The 21890-nt window shown below is 42.0% G+C and overlaps 1 protein-coding gene across 3 annotated transcripts; it reads left to right on the forward strand.

Annotated features, from left to right (window-relative positions):
* Nucleotides 1-274: 274 nt before the first annotated feature.
* LOC102217643 (caprin-2-like) lies at nt 275-17516 on the forward strand. Of its 3 annotated transcripts, none has more exons than XM_014475281.2 (21): nt 275-362; nt 804-1054; nt 1137-1199; nt 1288-1374; nt 3835-4073; nt 4652-4734; nt 6886-6996; nt 7537-7571; nt 7658-7888; nt 8015-8056; nt 8139-8267; nt 9045-9129; nt 9732-9781; nt 9916-10023; nt 10106-10195; nt 10284-10415; nt 12162-12306; nt 12392-12565; nt 12721-12782; nt 13011-13062; nt 16351-17516. In XM_014475281.2, exons 2-21 carry the CDS (start codon nt 815-817, stop codon nt 16923-16925), a joined length of 2733 nt encoding a protein of 910 aa, XP_014330767.1. In that variant the 5' UTR covers nt 275-362; nt 804-814; the 3' UTR covers nt 16926-17516. The 3 variants fall into 3 exon arrangements, with proteins under 3 accessions (XP_014330767.1, XP_023205522.1, XP_023205523.1); XM_023349754.1 differs by having other exon boundaries at nt 12392-12505; XM_023349755.1 differs by having other exon boundaries at nt 804-952.
* The last annotated feature ends 4374 nt before the right edge of the window (nt 17517-21890 follow it).

Genomic DNA, 21890 nt, shown 5'->3' on the forward strand with positions numbered 1-21890 from the left:
GCTCTTTATAGCTTAGAGTTCTTATTTGCACTGTTTTTAATTCGATTGTAGTGGGAATTTGTGCATTTAATTGGAATTGGAATAAAGTGCTTTCTATTTCACTTTTCAGATTATGAGTTTTGCTTTCCAAAAGCAGGGCTTTTTATATGCTTTCCATTATGAACGTGTTACATTTAAGGGGACAATCAATTTGAAGTTTCCAGAGAATCAGGTGCTTGAACCGGATGTGTTCCGGGTGGATGCTGCCGCCTCTAGCAGAGTATATAAAGGTATGGGCTGACACGGCATGACCTCCGTGTTCCCAAACATCCCGGTGGAAGTGCAGTTGAAACGTCGTCTCTGACGGAGCGGACAGGCGTGAGGTGCGGTTGTTTGTTTTGTTGTGTTCTTAATTAGCCTAGCTTCCTCCGGAAACTGTGACGGGCTATGATCAAAGCATGTGGAGAAAGTTTACCTCGCGCTTGATGTGTGGAATATTTCAAGAAGTTCACATGAAAGCTGACAGCAACCAAGCATAATTGGCCCCAAACGGAGATTTAATTGCTTCACCGATTACCTAATTTCCCCTTTCTGACGGTATGAATCTGAGCCAGCCGCCAGGAGAGTCAGCTGGATAAAAAGACAGTTTTTACCGCATTTCTGTGTGTTTTGTTAGGTTCTGAGCTCCTATTGTCTGCGGTTCTGTACCGCCTGTAAATGCACCGTCACTGCGCTGGCAGCCGCCCAGACTGCGCTCAACCTGCCCGGGTTGAGACCAGTAGCTCCTCATTCCTCCTCCTGTTACCCTGTTCCTCCTCTTCCAGGAATTCTCATCATGGTGCAGCTGTCTCCGTCTCATACCCTGCCTGTGACCCAGGACTCAGCTGATGGGGAGGACAGGCATGGGGAGCAGCTGGATACTATTAGTAGCCCGAAGGTGGAGGACCTGCCAGAGGGGCTGAACAGCCCTCAGGTCAGTCTGGAGGTGTCCACAGCCTACCATGGCTATGAAACATATATAGAAGATGGCCTCATCTGCCTGAAGCACAAAGTCCGTAACTTGGAGAAAAAGAAGGTAAAGTGTTTGCTGTGTACCAGCAAACACTGCAGGAAACATGTCTCCTGCACTGTTCATCATGCATCTTATTTATCCTCAGCTGAAGCTGAAGGACTACCAGAAGAGGCTGAGACAGGGGGAGGTGCTCAACAAAGATCAGATGGTGAGACCAAGTTGCTAAGCAATTAGGTACTTGAAAAATTGCAAGTTCTTATTTCTATGTCTTCAGACAAATATGTTTTGTGCTGTAGGTTGCTGTAGAGAAGTATGACGAGGTGCTCCATAACCTGGAGTTTGCACGGGAGCTGCACAAAACCTTGGATGGTCTTACCCAGAATGCAAGTGTTCTTTATGTTTGCTCAGTTCCAGGGCTGTAGGGAACTTCTTTTGTATTTCATGAACTTGATAAATGAACACTTCGACATTCGACCATAAATTGCAATATATGCATGTCATTTTTATTAAAAAATATTTTTTGACATTTGTTGCTATTGCCACTGTTGTGGCACTATGGTCTGAAACACATCAATTGTGAGAAAATTGAGCTCCTCTGACTCCTCTCAGGGCTAACTAGAAACAACCAATCAGAGCCAGGAGGTGGGACTAAGCCCTGTCAGTAAGTCTTGTGTGGTACTGCTCATCCAAACCGCTCCCCTTGTTTTCTGCTGCCGCTGCAGCTTTCCCCCCATCAGCAGGTCTTATTGTAAATGCTCAGGCTAGTTAGCATAGCCACCAATAACGGTGGATATGTGGTTTTCCTGTAACAGTAAGTTGTTTCACAAGGTTGATTGACAGTGCTAAGACCCTCCTCCTGGTTCTGATTGGTTGTTTCTGGTTGAAATCTTGCATTTCTTCAGATGGCAATATTGACTTGGGGAGGTGGAGAAGAACAATCTTTTTAAATAATCTGTCTCATAACAAACTGTCACGACATGGTGACAGTTTTAACAAATATGTAAAAACATTTTTATAAAAATGACATGTTTCAGCTTTAAAGTGAAACTTGCCTCCAAATCAACTTTTTTTGCTGATAAACTAAATAGCTTGTGTAAGGTTTTGTTTTTGTTTCGGTGCAAATTTTGCCATTTTTGTGCAATTATTTTAGTTTGACATTATTTACCTTAAAAATGTTTTACTGCTGGTCTCTTCGGTCAAACGGTTCTTAGGCAGTTGAATATTCCTGTGGTTGGAGCGGTACGGTACAATCACAGCACTCCCTCCCTCCCAACCTCTCTCTCTCTCTCTCTCTCTGTTGCCTGCCTTGTGGTGAGTCAGGAGCTGTAGCGAGTGTTGCCATGGCGAATAGCGAGCATTGGTCGATAGCTTTACTCAGCTTTACAAGTACGTGATTTATTTGCAATGTGGACACGGAGTGGAGTGGATCTGCTCCGCTCTGACTGTTGGTGAAGGTTTGGCATTGAACTGATGACTGTCAGACTGAGGAAGGAGGAGAAGCTAATGGAGGCTAATGGCCGTTCTCGCTGCTAGCTCTCCTGAGCAGGTTGAAGCTGAGCTGCAGAGCATTGTCACCAACAACAGAGTTTCTAGATTTATCTATAGCTGTTGTTTTCAAAATGTCACTAGGAGTCTGAAAAATTGATAAATATAGCAACAAAGTGGACAAGGTGACTAAGTGCTTCTTTCGTCCTGATCAGTCTCACTAACTCCTACCTCATCCCCACATTCGGCCTTGGCCCTGCCTACTTTGCTGACATTTTTCAAAATTTGCTAGATTATGCTTTCAGAGGTGGGTTAGTTACATCCATCCATTCATCCATTTTCTTACACCGTTATCCCTTTGGGGTTGGGAGGGGTGCTGTCAATGACAAAGGATTAGGACTCAAACTGCAAGAAAACAATATTTACAGGTTGTTACATTTACAGGCAGACAATAAAAGTCAGCGCCAATAAAGTATAATGAATGTTCTTCTTGTTAGCTGCACCTGTCAAGGCAGGTCTGAAGACAAACACATGAACAGAGGTGAATATTACAACACTTGTAAAAAATTAAGTCTCAAACAAATCTGTCAGTCTTTAGAGAAACAAGTTTGAGTTTTAAATGATACTGGAATACTTTAAATTACAGATATGTTTATACAGTTTAAATTCTCCATTGGTCTCTCAACCTGTCAATAGGCGAGAGGCAGGTTAGTTACACTTTAAGTTAATTGCTTACATGGTTGCAAAGGAAATCCTATCTTGTTTTGGCGTCCAGGGCGAACAACCCCGCTGGTTCCAAAGCTCCACCTTAGAGTGGCAGTCCCAGCCAAGCTCTGCCCTGTGGGGGCTGCACTTAGCAAACACCTGGTGGAACTGCATGTCTGCTGAGCTTATAATATGAACTACAACACTGTTGCAACAGAATTGTCATAACAACTACAATGTTATGATGTACTGAATAGGGAGTGTCTCTATGAGGTTATTAAAGAAACAGAGGTCAAAATCAAACATTGGATACAGGTGTGAAAGCAAGTTTCTTTTAAGATGTTTCTGATCTATACAGCATTTTTATTACTGAAGGTAATATAGTTACTTGATGGTATGATTTTATAGCACAATGTGCCTGAATGCATAATATGGTCCCCACCCCCAGTAAAAAAAAACAACTAACCATTATTGAGTTTTGGGGAGAAATGAGATGAATATAATGAATAGTATTGACATTAAGAATACCTCTGTAGAGTTAAATTTCTTTGGTACTGACCATGCACATTAACATTTCTGTAAATGCACCAGAATTAGCCAAAAGCTATTTTCCTCTGTTGTTCCTGGACAATGAGTGAACATCTTGCCTGCAGTTGCTGAAGGCACAGAGGAAGGTGGTTAAAAAGGAACAAATTGCAAATATGGAGACTGAGAGGAGGCGTCTGGCCCTGGTGCTTCAGTTTCAACACCTTCTTGGTGGCCTACAGCAGGAGCACATAAGGAAAGACATCATGGCAGGACGCAATCATGCACCCTACATCCCAGCTCACCAGCTGCACAGCCTGAACCAGCTTGCTGCTATGATGGGGATCAAAAGGGATGGCAGAATGAGGTGAGGTGCCACTCTACACATGACTTTTCATTTTCTATACTCACTATTTTGAGCAACCACAGCTATACTGCAGAAATGATTAAATAATGTTCTTAACTTAGTGTTGTTGCAGGTACTTTTCAACTCTATTGGTTGAAAAGTTTGTTGGCCTGTGGTTGACCCCTCATGACGGCAAAACAACACAGAACATTATTGTTGTTGTTGACCAAAATAACTCATTTCAGCCTGACAGCCAAGAGTCCAGAAGTAATTATTCCAGTTGTATTCTAGATAACTGGGTGCTGTTTACGTTACACAGCACGGAGTATTGACTTCTCAATACAGCTCTTTGTATTTGTCACAAAATTGTTTTTAGTAGTTGTGAATGTGGACATTTTCCCCACAAAATCTTCAAGCTGCTTGGTTCTTGCAGCTGGAAAGAAAAACATTTTCTGTTGGGGGTTGGGGGATGCTTTCATGTTTCAAACAATTTCAAGTACAGAGTAGCTTCCCCCACAGGCTAGTTTTGCAGAAAAGTGTAAACTATCTGAAATGCCACCTGTTGACATCTTATAGCTCCTCTTTGCTTTGTGCTGCAGCTTGGCGGAGCAGATGGACCAAGCTGCCCTCGTCTACATAGACCTTCTGGATGGGAGGGACAAACCTGTGGCTGGATCCACATGTGAGTTATACTATGACAGATAATTGTCATGTCTGGGAAAAGGCTTTTGAGATTTGTTTTAAGGTGCACTTGTTTTGCTTTCATAGAATAACCAGACTTTAAATGGCATACTTGATGTTTGAACTCATAATGCCATGTTGAAGAAGATCATTTCTATAATTCAGAAGGAGGGGCTGTGGAAGGATGATGACTTCATGTCTGCAAAATTTTATGGGTCAGGAGTTGACGTGTTCAGCTTTCTATGATGCAGAGTTGTGTTCACCTGTGGTGCAGCTGCAACTGGTGGAGAAGGTTTGCTCTGCACAAACATCCCTGTTGTTGTTGCAGGTACTTTTCTTGGTAGGAGAGTTAATACCTGATCCAGCTATAGCCCATAGCAGAATTTGGGGAGAAGCTTCTTAGCTGGATTTATGAGTGGAGAGTCAGCTGGGATTAACGACCTTCGACCGAGTGTCCCATCTCTCTTTTTTCATAAACTAACTTATTAGCAACCAGAGTTTAAATAAACTCTCACTGACCACACTTGTTAACAGACGCTCTCCTCTTTTTCACAACGGGCTCTTGGAATTTGACCAGGTTTAATTCACCTTCTCTAATTTAGCATTAAAACAATATTAATGCAAGTATTTTGCATTGGGTCTTCTTCAATTACGCAAAATGTTTAGATTCATTCTTTAAAACTTTCTGCAGGCTGGAAACTTATTTCCCCCTTTTTCAGGAAGCCTGCTGTTCCTGTTTCATGACACTGTCTCTGTCTGACTATGATTTCTTATGATTAAATACAAAAACAGAAACGGAATTAAAGCAAAGCTTGCATGACACAAAACATAAAAGTACAATCTCAGTGATCTTATTGAAGTTTGATTCTACTATTGGGTCCCAGGGGTGTCAAACTCCAGTCCTTAAGGGTCGGTGTCCTGCAACTTTTAGATGTGCCTCTGCTGCACCACACCTGAATAGAATAAGTAGGTCATTAGCAAGGCTCTGGAGAACTTATCTACACAAGGAAGAGGTAATTAAGCCGTCTGTTTTAAGCCAGTGTTTTGTACCTGTGGCACATCTAAAAACTGCAGGACACCAGCCCTTGAGGACTGGAGTTTGACACCTGTCTAAAGACCCACCATCTAATCCTGTGTAGATGTATCTAATAAATGTCTGGAGAGGAATGAGCTGACTGGTGTCTCCTTAATCAGAAAAGAACACAATTTTTGAAACTTAACCTTTAGGAAAAAAGTTAAAATACTTTTAATAGATTCTAAAAGGTGTGGGCTGATTTAAGAAAAACTTCTTAGAGAACATGATCTACTCCATGAAGTTTGCATTTTCCAAAGAGGCAGTGAGAGATGTAAATGATTTTGAGCATTTCATCATGTCATGATGTTAATCCAGGGTATCTCTCTGTGTATTATAAGCCTGGTGGGCCACCAAGCTTTCTCCTCACTTCCCCCCACCAGGCTTAGATTTTTTTTTCCAAATATGGTTTTTTGTACATCAGGAACAGTGATGGTAAAGACTGATTAAGATCGGTTTATAACTAAGGCATTGAACTAGGCGTGAGGGCATGCTCACCAACTGTGTTTATACCTGTCTATTGGCTTCACATGATATTATTTAAAAATGATGACGCCTACTCGTGCACCTCTGAATTTGTACCCTAACATTCTTTACTTAACCAAAACACTGTGGGCTGCTGATGAACTGCACTGGCCACCAGACATGGCAGGATTTCTGGTGGAAAGTAATATATTAGAGTAATAGAACTGTTGTATTAAAAAAAATACCTGGAGTGTTGTTTGGTTGTTGTCCACTGGTGTGGACTGGTGATGTGTCCAGAATACTATTCTGCATCTTGCACCAGCTGCATCAGCTGGAGATGTGCACTAGTCCACTCACTACTGCCCTACAAGGATTAGGCAGGTGCACATTATGGATGAATCATGTAAAAGTTTGTTATACGTTGCATATCAACTGTAGTTTTCAAACATTGTTGCCCTGTGGAGAGTGACAGGTGGCACTCTCAACCAAAGTTACCATGCTGTAATATATATATCAATCATTGGCTCACTGTACTAGAAGCTTTTAAATGTTTTGAAATAATAACTTTTTGAAAATGTTTGTATGCCTTTGGTAACCTGTCTGTTGTTACTTCAGATAAGCTGTTGAAAGATGAGCTCATCAGACTGTTAAAGTACAATTTCTTCAGTTGTCTCCCACCTCCACCCAAGGCTTCAGAGTTGTCTCTGACCTCAGCCAACCCGAGTGGTAAGATCATGGTTGCATAAAACCATTAAGTGGACTTCAAAATGTTTAGAAACTCAGGCCCATATGCAGGTATGTTTAGATTTCATAAGAAAAGCTAAATGGAGCTGGATGGTTTACTGTTTTGCCAGGCTGCCAAACTTTATTGGCTGCTTTATATGCAAATTTCTACAACAAAAAGTGCTTTGTAGGATTAAAAATGGTTTACTTTTAATCTGATAGGATCTGGAAGACCATTCCAGAAAATAAAGTAGTTGTGGTGTGTTAGTTTGATGGCTGGTTCATCAGAACCAAGGAGTCTGGAGGGCCGGCATCCTGCATGTTCTAGTTCTCTCCCTGGTGGTAGTAACAACTTTCTCAGTATGTCAATGTTCTTCTCAGGACTTCTAATGAGCCATCATTTGATCCAGGTGTGTTAAACCAGCTAGAGAACTAGAACATGCAGGATGCCGGCCCTACTGCTTTAGATACTGCACTTTCACGTTTCTGTTTTTTTTCTGCTTCTTGGCATTTCATTTTTTTTCTTTTGTGCCCTGCTGTCAGCCTTAAAATCGATGCCTAAAGAAAATTCAAAGGAGGTAAAACATTCAATCTTTTCACCTATGTAGTTTTCTGTGGCTGCAGTTATGCTCCAAAACCTGCTTACCTATTGGGTTTACCTCAGCTTTTCAACAGGCTCTACCTGACTGATTTGGAAACTTTGAACAGTCAGAACTGGAAGGAGGACTTTCAGGCTGTGAGAGAGCAGGAGCCTCCAGATAGCTGGGATTCAGAATTCCCAGATGGACCTCTGTCATCTCAAATTGCAGTTAACAAACCATGGAAAGGGGCTGCCACTTTCATACCCAAGGTTGTCCAAGTCCCCTCTAAAAAACACTCTACTGAAAGCAAACAGGTGAGCTTGAACATGTCCAGAATGGATTCAACTTGCACAATAAATGACTCTTTCAAATTCTACACCTACAGTTCACCTAAAATGTTGTTTGCTAATGATTATGTGACTTTATAAAATTATCTCCAGAGAAAAGAGAAGAAAACCAAAGGACAGCAAAATGCCAAGTTGGTGAGTGTGTAACATCTAGCTGACTGAAGAACTGTTTCTCCATGCTTCTCTGCTGTGAGACTGTATTTCTGGTTCCCTACAGCCCAACCAAATGAATTTACTTGTGGAAGTTTTCAGCTCCCCCTCTGCCTTACCCAAAGACCCCGTACTGCGGAAGCAGCACCTTGAGGACCTCATGACTAAGATCCATGGCTCCTTCAGTTTTATGCAGGTGGTCTTTAACTGTGTGTAAATCTAGTAAGTAGGGATAACTCATTTTCCTATTTCCCAATGAAGGTGAGCAGATGTTCATCTTGACATAACGGTTTCAGGCTGCTGGAACTTGTTTAAAAGCTATAATCATGCACACAGTGTACTGGTCTCTGAACATGTAAACATAAAGAGCATCAGTACTCTAGTTTGACAATAATACCAGTAATTGTTTTACTGGTAATATTTGAAATTACCAAAATTACCCAGAAGAGAGGGAAGATTTTGTTGGAACCTGAGTATATCAAACTGATCACTATAGGATTGAGTTTTGGTAACCTATTGGAGTTTAAAACTACATATTAGCATCACCAGGTTGAGTGATAAATGAACTGAAGTGAATGCCTCTTCATCATAGCACCTGTTAAAGAGATGGATATACTGGAACATCCTAAAAAAAACAAATCTGAAAAAGTTTGGTCATTAATTTCATAAAGGTGAATCTTTCTGTTTTTATATAGATTCTTACCCTCGGTTGAAAATGAGCATCCAAAATGCAGTGTCTTAGAAAATGCAAATTTTATATACTGGTTATAAAAAGGATAATTTAAACAAGAATGTTAAGCTTCTGAAAATAATGTTCATGTTCATCAATGTGCCATGACAATGAGACCATCATCCTGTGGTCCTGCTGAGGTGTGATAGAAGCCCAGATTGCTTTAACTGCCTTCAGGTCATCTGACTTGTTTGGTCTGGTGTCTCATCATTCACTGGTAAATAAACCAGCTGTTGTTTACAGGACTCCCTCCTAGATGGTGAGACCTCTGAGACCAACTGTACTCCCAGGCTAAATAGGTGCTCATCTGGAGCACTCTCTCCTCTAGGTAACAGAAAACACAGCCAGTCAGTTTTGTGGTCATTTTTGTCATTTTTCACTCTGATTTAATTACATTTATTAATGGTTAATGACTAAAAATGCCATAGTAGCAATGTGCTGTGCTTAGATTTTGTTGTGGTCAGAAACTTGCATACATTCTTCATGGGCATAAATGGTATATTTAGACTTATAATGATGTAGGGGAACTGTTAGGGTGGATGTCAGGCCCTCGTATCATTCTCATGGAGTCTTTGTCTGGTAGTTTGAGAAGAAACATGGTAGTATTGTGGTAGTTGACTCCACTGGAGTCAACAGTCCTGCTGCTGGGTTATTATCCTCCCACAGTCCTTATGATCTTAAGTTTTGTCTGAGTAAACGGCTAGCAGCAAGTGGTTTTTACAACTGTTTTGAATATCTGGTGGGTCACTATCAGGATGGATTGGTCTTATTTGACACTGTATTTTCTTTTTCTTAAACCGGCAATTCAAAGTGAGCAGGACCAGAACCTCTGAAGATGAGGAACTATAGGGTTGATTGCTAGGGCTGAGATGAGGACATCTTTTTATTATTTTAACCTATTCTGTTCTTCCATTTTTTTTCAACAACCAGCCCAGGGATGCCTGAGAAGCCCTTCTGATATCCTGGCCAAAACAATGCATGTAAGATTGTATTTTCTTATTTGTACTATTACAGTGTTGGTCACTCTAATAGGGCACTCTAGTTTGTGCCCTGTTTTTCTGTAATTATCCATTTGTTATAGAATAATTTGAATTTCTTGTTTTTCCACATTCAGTCTACCCCATTACCTCCCAGGCTGATGGATCGCAAAGCCAGTGTGACAGTTGTTGATTCAAACGTGGAGACTGGAGGCCTGGAGCCATCCTCAAACAACCACTCCCAAGTAAGTTCCAATACTGCTATTTACACCAAACTGGCTCAGAATTTTCTTCTTTTACTCTGCTTATGTTGTCATCTGGTTGTAGGTGTCAATAAAGCTGGTTGACAGAAAAGGGTATTCCTCACCACCACTTTTCCACGGGGAGGCTACCATTGCAGACCAGGAAGAGAACTGTGTAAAGTAGACTTCTTGGTCAAGTTGACAGAAAATTACTCTAAAGCATTATTTATTAATAAATGACCAACACGTTTAATCTTTCTCAGACTCCAGGAACCGAGTCAGGGAAGCAGTCTCCCTGTAACGGACTGAGATCCAACACCTCCACTCCACCTCAGGCAGACTCTTTCTCTACACCTCCCATGAGGCGAGCTCTCACTACATCTCAGTTTCACTCTGTAAGTTTTTCACAACTTAATCCACTAACCTCTGTCATATATAAACGTACATACCCTGATTCTGCTGTACCCAAATTTCCCCACTCTGGGACCATCCATCCATCCATTTTCTGTTCACCCTTTGTCCCTAATGGGGTCGGGAGGGTTGCTGGTGCCTATCTCCAGCTACGTTCCCGGGCGAGAGGCGGGGTACACCCTGGACAGGTCGCCAGTCTGTCGCAGGGCAACACAGAGACATACAGGACAAACAACCATGCACACACACACTCACACCTAGGGAGAATTTAGAGAGACCAATTAACCTAACAGTCATGTTTTTGGACTGTGGGAGGAAGCTGGAGTACCCGGAGAGAACCCACGCATGCACAGGGAGAACATGCAAACCCCATGCAGAAAGACCCTGGACGGGAATCGAACCCAGGACCTTCTTGCTGCAAGGCAACAGTGGAGCGCCACTGTGCAGCCCCCACTCTGGGACAATAAATGATATTTCTATTCCATTTCATCAGTTGCTCCTGAGTCTGATTCACTGACTGAACACTTTGTCCTGTACTCTGGAGGTCACTTTTTCATCACTCTGAGGTTTTTGAGTTATTCTTTTTTGTTTTTTGTTTTTTTTCAAAAAGCATCTTTGAAATGAAACAAATGTAGGCTTTAATCCTTTTCTATCACACTTTGAATGTGATCTTAAGTTCTTGGGTCAGACTTGCATCCTCCAGGTTACAGTGAGCTTCACCTGCCTCCGTTTCATCTTTTGTCCTATCACCAGTGCTCTTTTTCTGCAAAGCCATCTTCTTCCAAGGCCTAAGATTGCAAGACAATCCAATGATCAATGACTTTTACCTATTTACCTAATTTTTCATCTTATCATTTTATACTTTGGGCATGTTTACTTGTTTTATGAGAAGGCAGTTGTTCTGAGAAACAGGGCCAGCTAAAGGCAAAGCAAACTACTTGGCTGCTTAGGGCCCCAGGGCTATGAGGGCCCATAAACTTACAGATTTCGGGCCGATTACTGATTGCAGATCTTTAAGATGCCTTACCTACCGGTTCCAATTTTGGAAGAGGGAAATTTTCTTTGCCTGAAATGTTGCTAAATAAAGCAAGAAATTGGCTGAGTTGTCAACATTGGAGTGATTAGTTTTAACTGCAAACATGCAGACATAACCTGATGGGCCGGTCTGTCAGTCAAACGTCTCACTGTAGAGCAGAAGAGGACACTGGGTGATATTTTAAACCCACTAAAGTCCCCTCCCAATTTTTTATATTTAAAATTTTTTCCAGTGTTAAATGTCCTTTTGAAATTAGTTTATTGACCTCTGAGAGGGTGTATTTGCATTGCTATACAAATTTTATGCCATTAACAATTGTCTAAAATAACATCAAAGTTTATCGCAATAAGTTCTAGGACAGTTAGTTGCCAAGCAAAATTTATCATGACGGGCCTGGTTTTGGCTCATCACTGATCTCCCAAAGTTCTGAAAATTGGTGCAGATAAATTGGATGGTTCATGAATTCATCCTGTAAGATACAAGGATATACAGTGAACAGCACTGTCAGAGATGCAATAAGTTTATAGCAGGTCTGTGAATGATCTAATCATCTGATTTTTGATTTCAGCAATCCACATTATTAGCAGAAATGGAGGGGCCCAAAACTGAATTTTGCTTAGGGCCCCACAGAGGCTTGATTGAAAATCTTGACCAATTTCTTCAGCTCTCTTTGTCAATTTCATATTTTCTGCAGGTCTTCAAGGTGGCCACATCTTCACCCCAAAATGGAGAACTGCACTACAAATCCCACACTGCAGTTTGTTCCAGGTCCAAGTACAGCACCACCAGCACCCAAACACCCCCAGAGTTTGCGCCCCCAGATGATGAGCCTCAGATGGGTATGTGCAGACTCATGGAGCCTATAAAGTATTTGCAAAGTTCTTCATACCTTTATTATTGCATGGAATTTGTTTCTCCACATAGTGTATCAGTCAGAATACTCGGCTGTTAACAGTGGACAGATGTTCCTGTCCCCTGGCCAGACAGGTGGAGGTTTGAATCGAAGCAGTCAGTCCTACAGTAGAGGATCTGTCAGAGGTATGGCACGTGGTGGCAAGGGACTGGCTCAGAACTGTCGGTCCTCTGGGTGGCACAGAGGTATTCAGCCTCGACTCACTTCCTTTCTTTCCCCAACCATGCATGTTTAACTTCTCGATGATCTGTTCTAATTAAGGAATGCAATAAACATGACCGTCCTTTAAAAGTTCAAATGACTATTCCTGAGGTTTCTCTGGTTGATTTCTTCTCTTCAGGAGGATCCTACATCCCTCCCGCTCACCTCAGGGAGTCTGTTCCTCTTCTCTATGCAGCTAGAGTAAGTTGTATCTAAGGTTTATGATCCTAGATGAACTCTGATGGAATGCATCCTGAATGGGTGTAGAGATAATCCAGCTTATTAGAGCAACCTGAAGGACATATCCAACTGATTCTGAGGGCAAACAAACAAATCTCCCTAGATTCATGCAAACATTTTAGGTTGATGTTTGACATTAACCATTCTCCATGGGTACCCCCCTCCCCTAAGCATTTGTTCTCTTCTCAGGACTCAGGATATCAACACGTATACAGGCGAGGAGGAGTAAAGCACGGCTCTGGTAAGAACATCAGGCAAAATCCAATAGACAAATTCATCGGATTAAGAGAACAGCTGTTAAAATGCCCTTTCAAAGGCATTTTGAAAGGACAGGTAGATCTTCCTCTACCTGCTGTACTACTGCAGCTCAAATAATTATGATGTATAAAAATGCAATATGTCTTGCCAGTCATCTCCAAGAGAAACTCTTCTAGAATCATCACACAGCGATGTATTAAAAGCCTTTGTTTCTTGTAATTTTGATGATTTTGTCTGCAGCTAATAAAAACACAGAATCTGGTGTCACAGAAAATTTTAATACTGTGAGATCATTAATGGAAACTTATGGTGCCACACCATAATCAACTAATTAACTCAAAACTCCTGCAAAGAGCCATTAAATGCTCTCTTAAAAGCTACATTTAGCTTTAACTTCCCAAACGGAAATGGCTTTAAGTGTAGACAGCACCATTTAGTTGGGAACCGTTTTTGGTTTTCATAGATCTGATACTGTACTCCATGAGTATCATCATTCAGAGATGATACTCATGGAGGTTTTTTTTGGTGAATTAGTTTTATACCGTGTTCCAAATTATTATGCAAGTGATATTTTCTTAAATGGTCAATGCAAATGATGGTCAGTATAATTTTCAAGCCATGAACTATTACAGTATAAATCAAATTTTACTCAACAAAGCTTCCCATGATAATTTTTTTTTCAAAAATAAAAAACTCAAAATGCACTTTTCCAAATTATTATGCACAGCAGATTTTCTAAACATTTTATGGATTATAAAAAACTTCAAACGGTCATTCTTAGAATGTGTAACATTAAGTGGTCACATGTACTAAAATCAAAAGCTATTTCAATCAAAAACATCTTAACAGACCGAGTTACATGTTAACATTGGACCCCTTCTTTGATATCACAGCACAATTCTTGCATCCATTGAACTTGTGAGTTTGTGGAAAGTTTCTGCTTGAATTTCTTTGCAGGATGTTAGAAAACCTTCCCAGAGCTGCTGTTTTGATATGAACTGCATTCCACCCTCAGATCTTCTGCTTGAGGAAACTCCAAAGGTTCTCAATAGGGTTGAGGTTAGAGGAGGATGGTAACCACACCATGAGTTTCTCTCCTTTTATGCCCATAGCAGCCAATGACACAGTGGTACCTTGCAGCATGAGATGGTGGATTGTTATGATGAAGATGATTTTGCTACGGAAGGTACGGCTCTTCTTTTTGAACCATGAAAGAAAGTGATCAGCCAGAAAGTCCATATTTTATTTCCTGAGGTCATTTTCACACCTTCGGGGACTCTGAAGGGGCTGACCAGCTCTTTCCCCATGATTTCAGCCCAAAAAATGACTCCACCACCTCCTTGCTGACGTCACAGACGTGTTGGGACGTAGTGGCCATCCACCACCAATCCACTACTGCATTCATCTGGACCATCCAGGGTTGCACAGCAGTCATCAGTGAACAAGTCTGTTAGAAAATTAATGTTCATGTACATCTGGGCCCACTGCGGCCGTTTCTGCTTGTGAGCTCTGGTTAGGGGGCCCAATAGTAGGTTCATGCACCGCAAGCCTCTGGAGGATCCTCTGCCTTGAGGTACCAGAGGCACCAGCAGCTTCAAATAACTGTTTGCTGCTTTGTAAGGGCATTTTAACAGCTGCTCTCTTAAGCTGATGAATTTGTCTAACAGAAACCTTCCTCATTATGCCTTTATCTGTACAAACCCATCTTTGTTCTGAATCAGCCACAAATCTCTTCACAGTACGATAACGCTTCAGTTTTAGTTAAATATCTAATGTTTTCATAACTTGTCATACAGCACTATACTATCTGATGATTTTTGTCAGCAGAGAGATCCTTTTTCTTTCCCATATTGCTTGAAAACTGTGGGCTGCTTAATAATGTGGAACATCCTTCTTGAGTAGATTTCCTTTAATTGAGCTCATCAGACAAACTAATCAACCCAGCTCTCTGAAATTAATTATAGTGATTCAACGAGCGCTGACACACAATACCATCTATATATTTTATAGCACAACAAAACATTTATTCTTTATGACACTTGAATCCAATTTGCATTATAATTTGGAACACAGTGTAGTTACCTTTGTGATGTACTCTATGCAGATGTGCAGACATTTTCAACTACACACAGCGGTCAGGTGTGTGAATTGTAAACTGACAAAATGATGGCTGCCTGCAGGTTTTTCCCGTCAGCCTTCCAAATGGACAATAACTTTAAGCATACAGTCTAGAGTGGTTACAAAGTGGCATAAGGTGCTTTTGTGGCCATCACAAATCCCTGACCTCAGTCCTATGGCGAAATTGTGGGCAGATCTGAAAAGGTGCTTCCTAGCCAGGAGGCCTACAAACCTGACTGCTGGAGTTCTGACCCATTCCTCCTGACAGAACTGGTAGAACTCAAACTGTTGAGAGAAGTTTGAGGAAGAAAACTCAAAAAATTTGATCCAAGTTATACAGTTTAAATCACAATTATCCCTTATACTGAACAAATTTGTATACACTTCTGAAAGCTACCAAACATCTCTTTACAAAATTCTTTGTTGCGTTTTCTCTCATATAGAAATAATTCAGGTAATTCTAACTGACCTAAAACAAAAGTTTGGTCTGATTTTAACTTCACAGTGAGAAAGAAATGTCTCTATTCAGTCTGTGTAAACTTCTAGTTTCAATTGTATGCGTTACTGTCACATGCAATTGTAAGTAACCAGCCTGTAAGTAACCTTTTCAGGGATGGTTACTGCAGCAACCAACCTTTTCAGAGATGGGTCAGAGGGCGTTTTATACCCTATCCTCAGTGTGGGGTGAGTCACTGACTGAGACCCCTGGCAGGTCATCTGTCTTCCTATAATTTGGTAGGCTTTACAATATTTATGTAAAAGACATTTATTGAGTTTTTAAGAGAATTTTCTGATGAATATGTTTACGTGCTGGAGACTCTACTGAAAGTAGCAAAGCAATGACTGTGTAATGAGTCTTCAGTTCTCTTTTGAATGGAAATGATGAATAAAATATTCTAATTTGCTGATAAACACTTAGGTATATTTTCTTTGCAATCACATTCTGCAAGAAGGTCTCAATTTGTTCATCATTAAAAAAATTTTTAAAACTCGTGTTAAACTGATGCTACCATATTCATCAAGGCTGTTGCTTCATAAGTCTCACTATTACCTGAATTGTGAGATGATATTAGATCAACTGTTTATCTGAAATTCTCATCGACATGTTGCCATCCTTGGGGTCTAAAACGATCTTTTATTTGTTTCTGTGCAGCAGCCTGGAGTGACTCTTCCCAGGTGAGCAGTCCAGACCGGGACGGAGCCTTTACTGTTGTGGACTCTGGTCATGGGGATTCCTTATCTGTATCGACAGTGGAGGTCCCACTGACTCCACACAGCCATCCGCCTACAGCCTTACTCCCCATGCCGCTTTACCCGCTCTCGCAGCCACTGCGTGTGGCCTTCACTGCCTCTCGCACTGCCAACTTTGCACCCGGCAACCTTGACCAGCCCATTGTGTTCGACCAATTGCATAGCAACCTGGGGGAGATGTACGACACCCACATTGGTCGGTTCACCTGTCCTGTGAACGGAACGTACGTTTTCATTTTTCACATCCTGAAGCTGGCCATCAGCGTCCCCCTCTATGTTAACCTCATGCGCAACGAGGAGGTGATGGTATCTGCGTATGCCAATGATGGAGCCCCTGATCATGAGACCGCCAGCAATCATGCCATTTTGCCTCTTTTCCAAGGAGACCAGGTGTGGCTCAGGCTGCACCGTGGTGCCATCTATGGCAGCACGTGGAAGTACAGCACATTTTCAGGCTTCTTACTTTATCAGGACTGAACTGTGAAGGCTGGGTGAAGGCCACCTTCCTCCAGCATGGTTTGCTTACAGCTTATATTTCAGAACTGGTCAGGCAGCATGCCTGTGTATCAAATCTATGAAAACCAAAAATGGTTCCCAACTAAATGGTGCTGTCTACACTTAAAGCCATTTCCGTTTGGGAAGTTAAAAATGGTTATCATACAGCTACTGTAGTCAACTATTTTTTTTCTTTTTTTTTTTTTTTGTCTGATGCTGGCTCAGCTGGACCGAGCTGTCGTCACAGAGATGTTAAACCCACAGGTCCTGCAAGCAAAGAACAACAAGGTGGCCACTCTTATGGAGTATTCTAAATGTGTTTTTTGTTCTGAATGGCTTTTGGAAGATTTTCAGACCATGTTGAGTGAATATCTTCCTCATCAGGGACATTACTGGCATCATTCTACTGGAGCCTGGCCTCTGAAGGATTCCTGCTGATGTGAAACATACAGCTAAGGAGATGAGTTGTGTTTGTTTGGTGGTGGGTATGGTGTTGTACACTAGACCAAAAGGTAGCACTACTGACATGACTGTCAAGAGGTCCTTTGTTGCCTAAATAAAATATAAGCAGTATCCTTTGAGTCGTTAGTTGTCTATAAAGACTACAGGGTGGTTTATGTTGCAGTTGTAATTCTTGGCCTTGCTCTCAACATGATCCATGCTGCTTTAACCAAATTGGTTGTCCGTTAAAGCTTTTCCATAAACTTTTCTTTATAAAATTTAAATATAATAGCCCTCATGTCCATATTTGACAGGTGAACCAAGTTTTAGAAGTGGCATTTAAATAAAGCAATACTTCCAGCATGTTTTATACAGCACTACACTGATTTTCCAAATTGCATAGGTTACTTTATGAAGAGCACCATTTTCTCTCAAATTTCCTAGTTTTCTGCTTCAAAGTATGGATATCTAAGTTAAAGCAAGGAGCCAACCTGTGGATAATTATTCTTTTATATGCATTGAGTTACATGGTGTAGGTAGTCTGGAACAGATGGGTTTTAGGTCTGGTCTTAAAGACACAAAACAGCAGTAAACAATATTGTATGTGGAGATATAATCAGAATACAATCAGATTATTTCAGTTGCATGTGAAATGCAAATGATGGGAAGCAAAGCAAACTACCCACAAAGGGAGTCGAGGTCCTCGGTTAAGGGAGACCTTCTGTTATTTATTGTTTTTATCAGAACAAGTTTTAATTCTTAAAATCCATCACCCATTTTCTTCTCTTCGGCTTACAGAGGTGCCCAAAGTCGGTCCTCGAGAATCCGGCATCCTGCATGTTTTAGTTCTCTCCCTGATGGTAGTAGTACTGACATGCTGTATCAGCAGCATGTCAGTATTTTCCCTAAGGCCACTAATGAGCCATCATATTTAGGCCCGAGCAGCAAAGCGCTGCGAAAGCCTATTGTATCTGTACTGTTTCTCATTCTTATTTTTCTGCCACCCCAAAGAGGCGCCTTTTTGGGGGCTTTATAATATTCAAAAATTCACCAAACTTGGCGGATGCATACGGGGAGTTTCAAAATTTTGAATTTTAAGGTCGTCGCAAAAATCGCAAAAAAATGGCTCAACGGCGCCAACTAGCAATTTTTAAGAGACCCTTTGCTATTCACTTACTTCATTGTAGAGACCTGAAATTTGGTACAGTTGTAGAGCTCACCAAGACGTTCAGAATTTACAATTATTGTTGTAGGTCAAGTATCACAGGAAGTCAGCCATTTTGGATTGAAGGTCCAATTTTGACCCCGATTTTGACGTTTACAGCCTTCGTATTTGATCGAACTCCTCCTAGGGATTTCGATTGATCGGCTTCAAACTCGGTCAGTCTGATCATAAGGCATGTCCAATTCAAAGTTATCAAAACGGTGAGTTTTTGAGCATGCTGAAGGGAGGTTACCAGGGGTCAAAGTTCACCTACTCGCCATGAAAAACGAAACTCTTATATTTCCTATACAAAAACACATAGAGGTACCTAGCTTTCAGTGTTTGATCGTCATCGGGTGTCCTAAAACATCCTGTGGTGAAATGATAACAGTTAGGCCACGCCCCCTGAGAACAGGAAGTGTCATGTTTTACTGTGAACGCTTGCTATCTTAACCCTTTGACCTAATCAACATGAAACTGTGTCCAGAGACAGAAGACATGTTGGTGTGTTGTGGATTCCAACACCGACTGGCTTTGACATAGCAGGTGAGCGTGGCGAAGTTACCTGTAACGCCGTTGCCATACGTTTGGCTCCGAATTCCACAATTTCGGGCCCAGCTGCTCCAAACTCACTAGGATGGATCCTTATCCTCCCGCCGACAGGAATTCATAACAATATTTTGGGCGTGGCCTAATTTCTCTATAGCCCGATGGAGATTTTAAATGATCAGCCCCAAGCCATGCTTTAACCTAGAATTACGAAACTTGGTACACATGTGTATCTGGTCAGGACGTACAAAAAAAGTCTCTTAGAGCCATGGTCGAAACCCAACAGGAAGTCGGCCATATTGGATTGAAGTTCAGATTTTGACTGCGATTTTGACGTTTACAGCCTTCGTATTTGATCAAACTCCTCCTAGGGATTTCAATTGATCGGCTTCAAACTCGGTCAGTCTGATCATAAGGCATGGCCAATTAAAAGTTATCAAAACGGTGAGTGTTTGAGCTTGCTCAAGGGGGCTTAGCAGGGGTCAAAGTTCACCTACTTGCCATGAACCACGAAAATGTTATATCTCCTGCACAGAAACTCACAGAGATACCAAACTTTCAGTTATTAATCATCATTAGGTGTCCTAAAATACCCTGTGGTGAAATGATGACATTGCTTAGGCTACGCCCCCTGAGAACAGGAAGTGTCATGTTTTACTGTGAACGGTCGCTATCTTAGCCCTTTGACCTAATTAACATGAAACTGTGTCCAGAGACAGAAGACATGTTGGTGTGTTGTGGATTCAAGCCCTGACCAGCTTCGATGGAGCAGGTCGGTGTGGCGGCGTGGCGAAGTGACCTGTAATGCCATTGGTATACGTTTGCCTCTACATTCCACATGTTTCTGTGGTGGCGCAGGGTGTTAGCACGCCCCACATTTGGAGGCCTTAGACCAGCGGATGTCGCGGGTTCAACTCCCGGTCCCAACGACCTTTGCCGCATGTCCTCCTTCAAAAATGGCGCTGGCTGCCTGCAGACGCAGCTCCCGTTGTGTGTGTGTTAATCTGTGTATAAAAAAAAAAATTCTTGCTGTAACTGCAAAATAATTTCCCTGCTGGGATGAATAAAGTAATTCTTCTTCTTCTTTCGACCGAGCTGCACCAAACTTGGCCTGAGTGATCCTGGTGTGATGCCTGACAATCCTATGACGTCATCTAAGCCCCGCCCCCTCACAACAGGAACTGCTGTTTTTTTCTTTGGAAAGTTCCATCTATGGCTCTCTTGACCTAATCAAGATGATTCGGATGATGAGCTCCGTCAATGCTCGCTGCTGGCTGAACCGTGTGGGCGTGGCCAAATGGCGAATATCAGTCCCTCGCCATATGCATACTTTTGGCTCTAATTCACACATAGATTATCCGATTGGCGCCAAACTGGATATGTATGACCTTTGTTCACCTCTAAAGAGCCCAACGGGTTTGAAATGTAATTTGACTCCACTGCGCCCCCTAAGTTGATACATCGGCTTTATCTCCTCAATGCATCAACCGATCTGCACCAAATTTTTTGTGAGTCGTCTGGGAGCGCTGCCGAACGCATTCATGCGTATCGCCAGGTGGACGGGCGGGGAAAATGCGCGACAGCTTTTGCGGTGGCTGGCGGGCGGCGGTGCTGGAAACTGCGGCAGAGCTTCTGCGGTGGCGAGCGGGCTGCGGCTCTGGAAACTGTGCGAGAGCTTCTGCGGTGGCTGGAACCCCCGCGGTGGCCAATAGGCCGGAGCGGCACTTGCTGCAAGGGCCTCTCAAGGCTGCTTGCAGCTTTAATTTTTTTTTTTTTTTTTGTGGGCTCTAGTGTCCCTTATATGACAGTGGGCTGACAGGTAACGGGGAAGGAGAGGGGGGGGAAGACATGCGGCAAATATCTCGGGTCCGGCCGCGTCGAGGACTCAAGGCCTCCAAATATGGGCCTTGAGTATGGCTAACCACTACGCCACAACGGCACGCCCATGAGCCATCATTTGATCCAGGTGCGTTAAACCAGGGAGAGAATTGAAACACGCAGGATGCCGGCCGTCGAGGATCGACTTTGGACACACCTGGGCTACAGTGAACAAGTTGCAAAAGAAGGAATTACTTCAGCTTTTCTGAACATCATTCAGATTTTATGGCCTCTTCAGATTTTTTGGAGATTTACTTTCACTTTATCTTAGCAAAAGAAGTGAAAAATGGACAATCTGTGAATTCTCAGCTCTACATTAAATTTTCAGCCTTACTAGCTATGAAACAGCACAGAAATGCTGAGAAGCAGCAGTTCTGGTTGTTAGAAGATAGGACCAAGTCTAAATCTTTTGCTTGATAAGAGCTGAAGGTGAGGGGCCAAGCAATCTATATCTCAAGGAAAGAAGTGAAAAATGGACAATTCAGTGAATTCTCGGCACTGCGTTCAATTTTCAGCCTTATTAACTTTTTTAACCGCTTAAAAATGCTGAGAAGCAATAGATCTGGTTGTTTGAAGCTGGAACCAAGTCTAAATTCTGAGTTTCATGAGTTTTGAATGTAGAGACCAAAAAAGCGTTTTCTCGGCGAGAGAAGTGAGAAAGTGACAATATGTGAATTTTCAGCACTACACTCAATTTTCAGCCTTATTATCTTTGGAACAGCATAGAAATGATGAGATGCAGTAGTTCTGGTTGTTTGAAGCTGGAACCAAGTCTATATTTTGAGTTTCATGAGTTTTGAATGTTAGAGACCAAAAAAGCGTTTCATCGGCGAGAGAAGTGAAGAAGTGACAATATGTGAATTTTCAGCACTGCG

The sequence above is a fragment of the Xiphophorus maculatus genome, chromosome 17 (assembly GCF_002775205.1).
Source record: "Xiphophorus maculatus strain JP 163 A chromosome 17, X_maculatus-5.0-male, whole genome shotgun sequence".
NCBI lineage: Eukaryota > Metazoa > Chordata > Actinopteri > Cyprinodontiformes > Poeciliidae > Xiphophorus > Xiphophorus maculatus.